The following is a 14475-nucleotide window of genomic DNA, read 5'->3' as shown; positions in this document are numbered from 1 at the left end:
GCCTTGGCTCAGCCAGGCTCTCCTGTGACCATTCAGAGCTGGAACAGACTGAAAACTTCTCTTTAAGGATGCACTGAAGGCCCTAAACCTGCTAAAGAAAGGTGTTACAAAATTAAAGGGACGTGTTAAGAGGGGGGTATTGTTTGTGAAAGGGACCAAAGTGATGCAAACTAAACTGCTGCCATGGCAGTGACTGTTAGAAGCAGCTTTAATAAATTTTGTATTGATTCAGGAAAACACAGATCTGACAGTGCTGGAGGTTTTTGGTAGCAGATTGAACCAAAGTGCCTGTTAGAGAGAAATGCTGCTTGAAGATGAGAATATATTTCTGGACTTTATCTCTAAAAATACATAACATTACACCACCCTTGCCATGTCACCACAGGAAACATGGGCTGAACAGAAAACTGGAAGAGACTGCACTCCCCAAGAAGTATATTACAGTAGTGTCTTGGAGGAAAAAATCCTCAGGAAGAAAAAAAAAATATATATATTACATAAGTGAGAATACATTAAGTTTTGCATTTTGAAGGTAGGACAGAATAAAATAAAGCCAACTGTACACATCCATCCTGGCCCTAGCTCCTCAGGGTGGCCAACCGTGACTGCATGGCCTCGATGTCCTCCTCCTCATCCACGGCAGCAGCAGCTGCTCCCATGGGCTCGGGCTCTGGCAGAGCATCTGTGACTTTACTGGGTGCTTTACCCAAGGCCCCTGCAACAACAAACAGGCTCATTAGTGACTGGCAAGTCTTCATTTAATAATTAGTGGCTTTTGGGGACATTTAAAATAACCCAACCAGTCATTTCCCATGGAGGTCACACCCCTGAGCTGGGACAGGGCCAGCCCGGGGGTGACAGTGCTGCCCAGCAGCACTGCCCTGCCAGCCCTGAGCCTCTGTTCCTTCCCTTCTGTGAGGAGGCTCCCAGCTCCCCACAAGCCCTGCTGCTTGCCTGGGAGCTCCCCCTGCCTGCTCCGGAGGAGGGGAGCTGCTCCAGCCCGGAAAACAGGATGGAAAAAGCAAATTGGGATGTGAGAAAGAACAGGGCACTGTGCCAGGCTCTGAGCACAAGGTGCCAGCAGGGTGGGCCCTGCACTTGCAGCGTGGTACAGCTGAATGCAGCCCTGGTGCTTGTTTTTGTCACACCACATCACAGGCAATCCAGGTGAAAGGAGCATTCTAAGCATTCTCCAAGTCAAACAAGTGAACCAGTAAATCATTACTTTATCACCTGGAAGGCAGAAGTTGTGGTTTTGGCTTTAAGTGGGTTTTTGTGTTTGTTTGGGGGTTTTTCCCCCAAACAAGACACAGCATGTTACTGCCAGGACTCACAACACAGCCTATGACTCCAGGCAGTGCAGCAGAATTTATTTCTTGGTTTAATTAACAACAATACCCAGTCAATCATGTAAGTTTCACCTTGCTAAGAGGATTCACTGCACAGCCAAACACAGATCTGTTAGAGCCTCAATTACATAACTGCACAGACAGCAGCTGATGGATATTAGTTCTGCCCTGCTGAGCCCCACTGGCCTTCTCAGCCCTGAGAAAACAGCTTGTCAGAGCTCTCTGCCCTTCACCAAAGGAAGAGATGCCACTGGGAGAGCACAGAATAAATGAAGATTCCAGTTGCTGCATCTTACTGAACAGAGCAGGGACCTGGCCCTCAGCAGCACCCACAAACTCACCAGCTGTAATTTCAAAAAGGATTTTGTCAATTTCTGCCTCAGCTTCCTCCTCCATCTCCTCCTGATCCTCCAGGCCTTCAAAGGTGTCCTCCAGCATTTCCTCTATAATTCCAGCCTAGCAGAAAAAAACAAGGCAGAGTGTGATGCCCTTGGAAACAGCAGAGTAAGAAAACATTTCTACTTGGGAGATGAGGTTATGCCTACCCAGGCATGTAACATGAGCACACATCTCTACAGCTGCAGAGGAAAAGCAGGAAGAAAACTGAGGATTAAAGGCACCTGTTCTCACTTTGAAAACCTCAAGTTATTTAAACTAAAAGAGGAGAGATTTAAATTAGATATTAGGAAGAAATTCTTCCCTGTGAGCTGGAGCAGGTTCCCCAGAGAAGCTGTGGATGCCCAATCCCTGGAAGTGTTCCCAGCCAGGGTAAATGGGGCTCTGAGCAATCTGGTCTAGGGGCAGATGTCCCTGTCCATGGCAGGGGGGCTGGAATTACATGATCTTTAAGACCCTTTCCAACCCAGACCATTCTATGATTCTGTGGTTATTTATTGCTGTTGCACATCTAAACCAAGAACCCAGCCTGCTCCAAGCAGGTGAAATACAAGTGTAAGTTTCAGTCATGCAGCACGAATTTACAGTGTAGCACACTGTAAAACTGCTCTTTGATACAGCTTGGGTTTTTTTATCTGCATTTGGAAACATTCCTTTGCAGGCCCTGCAACCTAGATATGGTCAAACCATGCTGGTGCACAATGTTAAAATTATTTAGAAATAAACTTATTTGAACTAAACAGTCTAGAGTGGTAAGAAGGGAAAAAGCAAAACAACTTGGGTAGCTGAAAATTAAGTTATAACAGAGGCTTAGTATGCTTTCAAATCAGAGCACTCCTGTCACATGGAGACACTGAGCTAGATGCTTTAAACCAGTGACAGTGAGTTATATCTGTGAGTCTTGTGTTTCTTTAAAAAATTGTAATAATTAGTTAAGGACTGTTTGATTGTGTTATTTTGGTATTGGTTTAGGTCTGTATTGGCTGTCTGTAGAAAACCCTGAGAAATTACCTCACTGCACCTGCAGAAAGGAACTCTATGGACCCATACCCCTTAGAGAATCTATAGCTGAAGAACAAAATTCAATAAATAACTGTTTAATGGTTATCATATAACTAGAGATTAATTAGATGTCATAGAACAAGAATGGTATCTTGAGAGACTTAAGGAGTGAAAGGCCTATACATCCCAGAAAACTTGATTAATGCATTGCAGGTGTAGTAAGGGAGCCACTCCATAGGCTTGTACTCCCCAGAAAATTTAATCAATAGTAACTGCCTAAGCAGAACAGCAAATTTAATAAAGCACTGTTAGCTGGACAAAACTAGGGTTATTCATTAAAAAAAGACAGATGAGATGTTCTGCTAGTAATTAAAAGAAACAAAACACCTCTACCATGATGCAATAAATTGGGCAGATTTTTAGGAGTGTCTATTAAAAAAATCTTGGCTGTTAGAGTGTAAATAAATGCCTGAAAATTGTTTCTTTGAACAGGTCTTTGGTGAATAAATTCCCCATCTGTTCCCAATTTTGACTCAAAATTGTTATTAGGAATGTTGGTCTAAGAGCTTTTTGCTGTTAGATTTAAAACTCTTTGTGTCACCAGCATCAGACAGGCCATGGAGTCAGAGTGTCCTGAGCTCACACCAGCCCTGTGACAAAGGGGCCACCCAAGTGACTGCACAGCTCAGTAACAGCCACATCGTGTTCACCCAAGTCTGATTTATGTGCCAGACCTTACCTTCATCATCTCTTTGGACAAGTCCCTCATTGTTGCTTGGATTTCTGGGATTTTTACTAGATTTTGCATAGCTTTCATGACTTCTGTGCTCTTCTGCAATGAACCTGCTACTCTGAGGACAGCTGTGAAGGAGAGGCACAGAACAGTTTGAACATGCACTGCTGAAAGCAGAGAAATTATATCCTCCCTACATGGAAATTTGTTTACACTTAGGCAAATCAATTTTGAAAATAAACAGGCATTGCACTTCTTCACTCTTGATTAAATTCCTGAAAAGCCCAACTTATACCCACATTGGAAAAGTCACATTTATACTTAGGCAAATCAATTTTGAAAATAAACAGGCATTGCACTTCACTCTTGATTAAATTCCTGGAAAAGCCCAGCTTACACCCACATTGGAAAAGTCACATTTACAGCAAAGCTACTGGTCCTGTACAATGAGGAGCCCAGGTGATCTGCAGAGAGATTTCAACCCACCTGCACCCAGCTCACCAAAGACAGGGAGAGAGTTGCTCCTGCCCAGCCCCTCAGCAGCCAGAGGTGTTGCTGAGGGTCTCAGCAGCAGAGCTGCAGTGACTGCTGAACCAGGGATCTCCTGCCTGACACCAGGTACTGCAAAATAACCCTGGCAGAAGCTCTGCTGTAACAGTTCCACAGCAAAGAGTAAGCTACAACATTAATACTGAGGCAGGCAAGCCAAAAATAAGCTTGTTTAAACTTTAACAATACTAAGAGGCTGTTCTAACTTATAAACTCTCCTCATATGTATTGATATACCAAGATCAAAAAGCAGCAATTAAGGGTACTTTGAAGATGTTTGAATTCTGCCATCTAGCTCTGCAGCTTTCTGGACATGGAGAACTTACCTGTTTGTACATAAAATGGTCACTCCTTAATGAAGCAAAATGAAGGTACAGCATATATTATTTTTCATTTTAGTAATTTCTTTTAAGAGCCCTACACTTGTAACAAACTAACAGTAACCTTGCCTTGAGTGGTTATTTCTCAAGTTACTACGAACCCCAGAGTTTCTAGATTCCTCCATATTTCCTAAGTGTATCAGAACATTGCCAGGAAGGTGAAGATGCTGGCAGTGGTAATAAGGAGGAGGCTGTTTTGAGTTTTTCCTTTTAATGGATACCTTAAGGTGAAAGGATGGTCCTGCTTTCCTTTCCTGAGTGAGATGCATGGGGAGCCACATTTGAACCATCATAAAATTACACTTAAGGTTCACAGTGTGACTTTCTGTTTTATCACTCATCCAACGTTAAAATCGACTGGGATGATGCTGGGTGGGGGAAATGCTTTGACATTTCAGCAGCATGCTGATCTCCACCAAGTTTTCTCCTGTCTTTACAGCTTTCTGCTCTGCTTCTTACAGGCTGGACTGTTTCCAGCTATGGAAAACTCTGCAGGGAGTGTATTACAACAGATTTCTGATGTGGATAAGGAATGAGCTAGAGGAACACAAAGGGCCAAGGAGGGTTTACAGAACATGGGTGTTAAGCCAAGGGGCAAAAGGATTCATCCACACTAAGAAATCAAACACTCCTCCATCCCCATGGAGGCACTGGTAAATGCCCCCAGACTCTTGCTAGGGAAGCAACCATCTACAAGATGAAGAGAATTCTACTCCTGTGCCAGGTCCTGTCAAAATCAGTGACACAGGCTCACCAGGACACAGGGCTATTAGGACTGCATTCAAACTGTTTAGAAATGCACACTAAGAATGTGCTCCAAACTGCTGTGAGCTCAGTTTCAGAGCATGTGATTCTCACACCACTGGAACCCTCCGGCTCTGAGGAGAGGTGTTACATCATCTGCTGAGCAGCTCCTCACAGGAAACAGGGAACCAGCAAGGATGTGAGGAACAATGAGGGGCAGGAACCCCAAGAAACAAAACTGGGAGCTCCCTGACTACTTCAGAGTCCAGGGTGGGACACCCATCCAGGCAGGGCACTGCAGAAACTACCTCAGAACATCCTGCAGATTGAGGGGGATTATTGCCTACAGGGATGCAGGACTCCTTACAGGGATGTAGGGGAAAAGAGCATGTTTGGACACAGGGAAAACTTACAACAGATCTTTTAAGGGGATTACAGGAACATAACTGAATCTTAGGGGAATGACCAAAGGTAGTCTGGAGAAGGATTGAAGTGGATCAGGGAACACAAAACCCTCAGGGGCCTGCAGGACCAGGCACCAGCAGTTCAGGCAGAGAAGGACATGTGGGGCAGGTACCAGGTATCTGGCCAGCTTGGACAGAGCATCCAAGAGCAGCTCCTGGAACTGATCTGTTGTGTGTGTGTTCTACTGGTGGACCTGAGTCTTCATGAGCTGAAGAGGAAGAGCAAGGTGGAGCTATCCACAGTGTGTGAAAACTGTGTGTGTTTATGAGGTGATGGCAAAGGCTCTGCTCTGACAGCATGGGTGCATGTTCCTGCTGGGATTAGGAGCAGAACTTTAGCAACCTCACAGCTCTGGGCCTGCTATGGAAGGATCTTCCCAGGCCCCTGAAGCCCACTGGAATCAGCTGCTTTTCACAGGAGCACCGCTGCTCCCACATTCAAGCTCTGCCTGCATTTGATTTTGGTTCTGGACAAGGAAATCTCAGACCTCACTTCTACTGTCAGAGCAGTCATTGTGCTTGGGCCCAGAATTTGCTCTTACCAAGCTGGTTCTTCATGCCCATGAGAACTGAGTTCATGTGAGCTTTGGATGCATAGAGTTTGCTCACGGCCCTCCGAGAGCGGACCAGCTCCTTGGCCAAGATCACACACACATCCCTCTGGTTCTTTTTGGCAGCATCCTTTATTGACCTCTTCACCTTCTCCTCTTCCCTCTGGATATCTGGAGTACAGAAAAACACAGCAAACAGTGACCAACTCTTAAGCATATAGAAGAGAAATCAGTCATTTTTTGAGGTGTGTTTCCAATGCAAAGAATTGTTTCTGCTTGTTTCAGATTCCCTCTGTTACTCAAAGACCTTGTTCTAGGCTGATTTTCATGTCAGCTGATTAATTCAGCTAAATCTTAATAGGAAAATTCTCATTACTGAACATCCAGCTCTGTAATTTCCTTTGCAGTCAAGGACTGTCTGAGAATATTAGTCCATGATGCTGAGCTGACTAAGAGCTTACAAAGCAAAAGAAAAGGTCCTGTAAGAACACAGCACTCTGAGAGGATGACTTGACTCACAACTTCAAAATAACTTCCTGACTATTAAACTGATACAAATATATATACACAAAATATAGATCTAACTTGAAACATCCTGTTCAAACTCTCCTGGCATCCAGCTTTGTTCAACAGCTTTTTTAAAGAGTGTGCTTAAGTGGGAATACTGAACAAAGCATGAGCAAAAAGCTGGTTGGACTATTAAACACTAAAAAGGCCTTCTTAAATATCATTGGTTTCTCCAGCAAATCTGATGTGACTGTTCACAGTTCTGCCCTGCCAGGTAACACTGGCTGTGAACAGCAGGAGCCAGGCACTCCAAAAAGCCCAGAGTAAAAAATGCAAGAGTAAGCAGGGACAATGTCAACCTCCTTTCTTTTCCAGACTCGGCAATAAATTAGCCACAGATGAAACGTGGATTTCAGGGGCCATAAGAAAAATTATCCTAAAGTAAATAAAGAATTCAGATAGTAAGGGTTCCTCACCTTCCTGCAAAGAGTTGATTGAAATGACCACACAAACAATTTTTTCAAAGAAAGCCTCTGTTCAGATTTAGCTTTGAGAATTCTTGATTCATGCCAGACAAAGTTATACATTGGAAGAATCAGAAGCTGCCTTTTTCTAAAAACAAAGGTGTCAACACACACTTTCTGGCACAGGCTAACTTGGAGACTTCAACACAGCTTGAACTCAGGTGGGAGTTAATGAACCCTGTACTCAAGACCAGCAATTCTCTCAGTATCATTCACTGAGGTGTTTACCTTAAAGGACTGGCAGAATGTAGGATTATAATCAGACAAACACATCTTTGCTGCTTTCCCACTATTATTTTCAGAAATACCACAGACTTGAAGACATTTATATATCAGACATGGGACTGAGCCAAGTCCCAGCATATCAGAGCAGGTAGGAAAGAACTGAAGTGCTCCATCAGCAAACAGAAAGCACCAGAAGAACCCCAGCAGCACTGAGGAATTACAACATCCACTCTGTCAGGCTGAAAACAACCACAAGTATTGTGTTGCTGCACCCAGGCTAGTGTAGAGCAGTCTGCACTCCAGTGAATGCTCTCACTGGCATGAACTGCTGAGTGTGAGATCAGTGGCACAAGTTTGCAGGAACAGTCAACTCCATCTTTAAGGTCAGTGCCAGCTACACTCCTCAAGGGAGCCAGAGTCACTTCCCCAGTGCCTCTGCAGCACTGTCGAGCACAAGAGGCACAAAGCAGCTCAAAGCACCTGTGAGAGGGACTCACAAGCTCAGCAAAATACAAAGTTACTGTATTACTCCTGCTCTATCAACTCAAAAAATTCAATTCAGAAGTAACAAGGATACCTTTAATTTCTCCAAACCTTCCAAGCCCTGAAAAACAACCTACTCCAAAGAGAAATCACAACAACAGCAGGAGTCCAACAACAGATGGTTTCAAAGAGTGTGTTGCTATTTTAGTAACTCTGCTGACTGGGAGAGCCAAGTGCTCAAGTGATCCAAGCCCACTCAGTTCATCCCAGGTGGATCTAGTGTTGCCTTGCTCAAACACATCCAGCACAGCCTGCCCCAAGGAAACTAAGAGAGATTCCAGCTTAGCATTCCTACTTAAAGATTGTAGTGATTTCCTGTGTAAGGCTCAGGTGAAACAAGACAGCATGGCAGAATCCAGCTACAGTGGGTAACTTCAGTGGCACTTGGCTGCCATCCTTCAGGAGCAGCCTGCTAGCCTGGGAAGTGTCCAGCAGAACCATGAACTTCCATAGGTGACCCCTGCTAAAATGTGAAATCCTGGCACAAAAATATTATGTACTTTATTTTAAGGGCAGTTATCAGTGTAGCAGATGGTTGGTGGTTAGTACTGAACTGTATTTCTTTGAAATACAGACAGGTTTAGAGCTGCTAAAATAATTAATTTGCTTCTACATCAAAATATCACACTACCGTGTAACCTAATATGTGTGCAGGCCATTAAAAGCATTATGACATGCAAAAAGTTAAGAGAAACCCAAAATTTCAAGAAATATCAGTAGTGAATACATGGGTACTTTGCTTCTGTGGAAGATGCAGCCTCTAAATGTAATTTGCTAGTAAGATCAGAGCTGCAGTTCCTCTGCCTGATACAGCCACACAAAAAGTGCCCTGGAGAAAGTAAAAGAATTCACATCCCTGTACATCAGTCTTCCTGGGAAAGACACAAACTCTGTTCCTCATATTGGAGACAAGGACAAAGACAGACTTTGTATTGTACAAGCAACCTTCTCCAACCAACTCCTCCAAGTCTACAAGATGCAAACCCTGCCAGGTCACTCCACAGGCACAGGAAGGGGAATGCAGGATGTATTCCTCAAGGGGTCACTCCAAACAGGCAGCCAGATGCTGACACAAAATATCCTTCACCAGCACCTCCCATGGACAAATCCCAGGGACAGGGCAGAAGACAAAGAAGGAGAAAACAAAACCTAAGCCCAAACCTATTTTCAGGTTCAGGGAAGGCAGGTAGAACAAATTCTGAACTAACAGCAGTGCAATATTAAACAACTCCTCTGCTTTTCAAGACACATTCAGCAGTGTAATGCTCATTATTTAATAGCAAAACACCCACCCACTGAGAAAATACTTTTGTTTTCTTTCCTCTCTTCTGTTTTCAATTTTTCCAAGCTGACAGAAAACAACTTTTGCTTGGCATGTGCACTTTCACACTGGTACATGCCAGTGGAACTGTCTATATGTGCAATTATATACCACACTGATACTACTCATTAAATCAATGTGGGTGAAATTCTGGATAATAAGTCTAATACATGTTATCCAAAGGGATTTAAGAGCATTATGTCTTACTGGGACCATGAAATATTCATGTTTTTTTGAACATTTTACTAGGATAACTTCATAGCGACATCACTTTGTAACACAGACTAAGTCTGGCCCCAGGATCACATTTATCTTCCTTTACTCCAGACGTGATAGACTACCCCCAGTTATTAAATTTCACAGCCTGCCTCAATTAAAGTAAAAAAAACCCTTGAAGACATACAAGGAGAGTAAAAACAAAAAATGAGACACAAGTACAAACCTCTGATCTGTCTATCAATCACTCTCATTTCTTTCCTTATCTTCAAGGACCATTCATTGACCTTAAAAAGAGAAAGTGAGAGTTACTTGAAATTCCAACTTCAAAACTATGCTTTTATACTTTCATGTAACTTAAACATCCAGTATCAAAAGCGGCACTTCAAATTGCATGAGCTGCAAGTTATGAGTGATGTTAAAATATTTCATTATTCAAATAATAAAACCCCCAAACATTGCAGAGATACCATCAATCACTGCACTGCTCTTAATGTTCAGACAAGAAGTTAAGGAGGACCTTTATAGCTCCTTTCCAACCAAAACTCTTCAGTGATTCCATGATGTGGTTTGTGAGTCAGATGCTCACTGCCTGGCTGACTTCCCACATCACAGCCCTGTCACTGTACAGAGGGAACTTGCCACAGGGGATTTCAGCAGAAGGGACAGATGACACAGATGACAGCCCCAAGAGTGCTACTGCCCATTTCAGTCAGGAGGATCTCCAGGAGGTCTCCCAGCCAACCCCTACTCAAAGCAGGATCAAGTTCAGAATTCAGACAGGTTGTTCATCCATTGACTTTTGATACTGTTTGAGGGCAGAGACTTCAGAGCCACTCTGAGCAAATGCACTTAAATTACTCCTCTGTGGCGAAGACTTTTCCTCACAGAATCCTGGAATGGTTTGGGTTGGAAGGGACCTTAAAGACAATCTGTTTCCAGTGCCCTGCTGTTGGCAGGACCACCTTCCACTAGAGCTCCATCCAGCCTGGCCTTTCAGGTTCAATTCAAAACTCTCCTGTGGCCAACTGTGGCTGCAGCCCCCTCCAGTCACTGGGCACACCTCAGAAGGACCTGTCTGTGTCTTGCCTACAACCCCCCCAGAGGCAGTGAGAGGCTTTAGACCCCTGCTCCTTCACCTTCTCTTCCCCAAGCCAAAGTGAGCCCAGCTCCCACAGCCACTCCTCCTGCCTCCTCCATCCTGAGGGCTCTCTGCCACACTTCCCCAGCTTGCTGAGATCCCTCCTGAGCTGGGTGCCCACACTGGCACACTTCTGCAGGTGTGGCCTCTTTACTGCTGAGCAGCACAGTGACTGAACACAGCACTGTGACCACAGCTTCCCAACACAGCCCTGTTTGCCCTCATTGCTGCAAAGGTGCACTGGGAACTCCTTTATTATCCATGGGAAACCAGATCCTTCCTGCAGAGCTGGTGCCCAGCCAGCCCCGGGCTGCACATCCCTGTGTGCAGGGATGGTTGGCCCAGTCTTGCATTGCTCAGCTTTGTGAGGTTCCTGCTGGGTTCCTCCCTCTTGCTCAGGTCTCTCTGCCCTCCAGCTTCCCTTCCCCTGCCTTTGGTGGTGATCAAACACAGCCACTCCTTCAACAGCTCCTGGCACTTGCCAAGATCTCTCTGTTCCAGGTTCTCTGGCTCACCCAGCAGGTGGGGAGCTCCACTTGCCCTGATCATCCTTCCAAGGAAGCAGAGTGAAGAGAACTTGTGCAATGAAAACTTGTAAAGCAAGTTCTCTTTGGTGCACAAGCCCAGCAGAGCAGCAGATTCAGACTTTCACCATTCTAAAAGTATTTTCTCTTGGTCATGGTGACCAAGACTATCTTTTGACTGCAGACAAAAGCCACCACTTGAGGTGCCCAAGCACAAAATCAGCTTAAAAACCCCCACATACAACCCAAAGCCCTGCACAGGTGCAGAAGTTTCTATCAGGTTTCAAAAAGCTCCTGTACCTTTGTTAAACTCTGGGTTTACAGGCAAAAAACCCCCAAACCCAGAACACTCTGCAACCTCTCCTCTTGTTCTTCAGAGCAGAGAAAATGTCCTGGAGAGCCATTCCTCACCATGACAGAAAGGTAAGGTCCCTCTTAGAGTATGGACTACATGAGAGGAAAAAAGCAGGGGGAAGAGACTGAGAGAAACATGACAGAGCTCTGGCTGGCCAAGTGTCCTGTCTCAAATGCAACACCTGCCTGAGATTTGCTCTACAACTTGTATTCTAGAACAAACCAGCACACAGCAAGCCTTCATGTACAAGCACAATCAGCAACTATCAAATGAACCACAGCAGGATTTGCAGCTTCTGTCCCCGGGGTGCACAGCCCAGCACAAAGACACCATTAAATCAAGACTGGTTGTGTGTTGTCATCAATCCCTGACAGCAGAAAACTCTTTCACAGCTCACCCCTAGCACTGCCAGGGGTTTAACACGGCTGTCCCACAGGCACAGCTGGGTGCTTACACCTTCCCTGGTGCTCCCAACTCATCTCCTGCTTTGTGTAAGAGGAGGAGGAAATCCCAGACTCTTGTCCAGGCTAGTCCATGCTCCCAGCTACGTGAGACAGAAATTTGTTGAGCTGTAAAGAAGCCACACCTCCCATCTCACACAGGGACAGGGATACAGACCATGGCACGAGGCAGCAATGCTGGAACAGGAGTCTGTGGTCCAGCTGAGCAGAGGTAATTACCCCAAGCACAACTCCAGGCTGATGAAGCAATTCTGCTCCACTCCTGATCTAAACGAAAACCTCACTCTCACAGCACTGCATCAAGCCAGAGTCAGCCAGCAAAGCACTCAAGCTGAAAAGAGCCAACTCAGACCACACTGGAGGAAAACCCACTTTTTAAGTCCAAACAATCCAGACATGGCATTAAAAGTATAATAAATCCTCAGCTTTAGACAGGCTGAAATGTATCACCAGCTCTTCACAAAGGCTGAAGATATTTGCCTTGTATTGATCATAAACAAATTATCTCACATCAACAGAGGGGGCAGACAAAAGAGGGCACATCACTGCCACCACAAAAATCTCAACCCATCACCATCCACCTCCTTCAGCTCTTGGATGGATCCCTCTAGCCCTGAATCCTGAGCACAGCTGCTGGCAGCCCCAGCTGAGCTGTGCTGTTTCCCCCTCAGCTAGGACACAGAGCTACTGCTTTTTTTCCTTCTAAAGCTGCACTTAGGTACAGGAGGAAAGGAATTTTTCACCACTAATGGGTGTCTCAGTATCAGTGTAAGGCCTGTGAGGTGACCATGCCAGCCTGCACCCCAGGGGAGGGCTCAAGGCAGCAAGAGGACTCTTGTCACCTGTCCCTGCTGCCTCTGCAGGGTTTTCTGCAAAGAACCACAGAATCATTGGCTCAGGGAGGGATCTCTGGAGATCACCCAGCCCAAAGCCCTGCCAAGGCAGGGGCACCCAGAGCAGGTGACACAGGAACGTGTCCAGGTGTGTTTGGAATGGCTCCAGAGAGGGGGACTCCACAACCTCCCCAGGCAGCTGCTCCAGAAGCTTTTCCTCATGTAAAGGTGGGAGTTATTGTGGTTTAGCTCATGGCCACTGCTCCTTGTCCTGTGGCACAAAAGAAGGTTCAAGGTGGCTGTCACCATCCTCCAAGGGCCCCAAGGTGCCCCACAGACTCTGTGCCACTGGAAAACATGGCAAGTTCACCAGTTAGGGAAGGCAAAAGAGAAGAGTGGCCCTCAGGCCTTGAGGTGTGAACTCCTGAGTGCAGCACGACCACACGTGTGGGCTCCAGAGCTGTCACATGTGTCACCCACCCCTGGGAGCAGCAGCCCCCAGCCCCAGCTCTCCCTGTACCACACTCAGACACTCAGCACACTGACCCAGCCCACACAGTGCTGACACAGGCAGAGGAGGGAGGGAAGGACACTCCCAAAGGCACGTTCCTCATCTGATTCTCTCACCCCACAAGCAACAACCACAGCCTGCTCTCCTGGGACTCAGCTGGGAGCACCAGGGAACATCTGTGACACTGCAGCTTGTCTAAACCTCCAGCTTGTGTGCCTGTCACTCTTCTCCCTGCTGCTCTTCCAGTACCTCCAATTCATTTGATCTTCCTCTCAGCAAACAGCAGATTTTTAAACACATTCGTAGCTACTTATGAAAGGCCACAGTGAAATCCACCAGAGTCTCGATTATTTCATTGCACTGTGACAGCAGAAAGCTGTAGAGACACAGTTTGTCTACAGGCTCATCTTCCCCCCAGAAGTACCAACATTTCAGCTACTGTTTCCTAATTTCAAGGCTGTGTCCGCAAGAGGAGCTAGGATCACAGAATGGTAGGGGGTTGGAAGGAGCCTTACAGACCATAATAGTTCCAACCTCCTGCTGTGGACAGGGACACCCTCCACTAAACTAGCTTGCTGAAGGCCGTATCCAGCTTGGCTTTGAACATTTCCAGGGATGGAGCAGCCACAGCTTCCATGGGCAGCCCGTTCCAGTGTCTCACAGGGAAGAATTTCTTAGTATCTAATCTAAATTTCCCCTCTATCAACTTGTACCCATTCCCCCTTGTCCCACCTCTCCGTTTCCCCACAAAGAGCCCCTCTCCGCTCCCTGTGGGCCCCTTCAGGCACCGGAGGGTTCTGAGGGGTCTCACGGGCCCGGTCTCGGTGCACCCCGCGCCAGGCCGAGCCCGGCCCCTCCGAGTCCCCGCCCGACGCCATAGCAACGCCACACGGCCCTGCCGCCGCTCCCCCCTGACGCTGCCGGCCCCGCAGCCCCCAGGGCCCGCCCGGCGGCTCGGGCCCCTCACCAGCTCCTTGGGCGGCTTCTCGGGGGTCTTCCCGAACAGCCCCATGGCGGCCCCCCGCCACTTCCGGGTTCCCGCACCGCGCCGGCCGGGCAGCGCACTGCGCCTGCGCCGCCGCGCGCCCCGCCCTCTCCGCGCGGGGGCGGGGCTCCAACGGCCGAGCCCCGCCCCTCGCGGCTTCC

At 46.7% G+C, this 14475-nt stretch overlaps 1 protein-coding gene across 1 annotated transcript; it reads right to left on the bottom strand.

Annotated features, from left to right (window-relative positions):
• Positions 1–190: 190 nt before the first annotated feature.
• Positions 191–14433, bottom strand: CHMP3 (charged multivesicular body protein 3). The gene is made up of 6 exons (XM_039723994.1): positions 14297–14433; positions 9731–9791; positions 6160–6339; positions 3487–3608; positions 1691–1805; positions 191–715 (listed from the first exon to the last, which is right to left on the bottom strand). Exons 1-6 carry the CDS (start codon positions 14339–14341, stop codon positions 579–581), a joined length of 660 nt encoding a protein of 219 aa, XP_039579928.1. The 5' UTR covers positions 14342–14433; the 3' UTR covers positions 191–578.
• Positions 14434–14475: the final 42 nt, after the last annotated feature.

The sequence above is a fragment of the Passer montanus genome, unplaced genomic scaffold (assembly GCF_014805655.1).
Source record: "Passer montanus isolate IOZ18808 unplaced genomic scaffold, ASM1480565v1 scaffold51, whole genome shotgun sequence".
Taxonomy (NCBI): Eukaryota; Metazoa; Chordata; class Aves; order Passeriformes; family Passeridae; genus Passer; species Passer montanus.
Note: the sequence above shows the minus strand (reverse complement) of the source record. Positions and strands in the feature narration are given on the sequence as shown.

Bases quoted from the DNA above. Each gene is read 5' to 3' on its own strand.
- CHMP3 (XM_039723994.1), bottom strand. From the start codon at position 14,341: ATGGGGCTGTTCGGGAAGACCCCCGAGAAGCCGCCCAAGGAGCTG. The intron at 6,340-9,730 runs GTTTGTACTTGT...TCTGTACTCCAG, and splicing joins GATTGATAGACAGATCAGAG to ATATCCAGAGGGAAGAGGAG. The intron at 3,609-6,159 runs GTAAGAGCAAAT...TCTCCTTCACAG, and splicing joins GGGCATGAAGAACCAGCTTG to CTGTCCTCAGAGTAGCAGGT.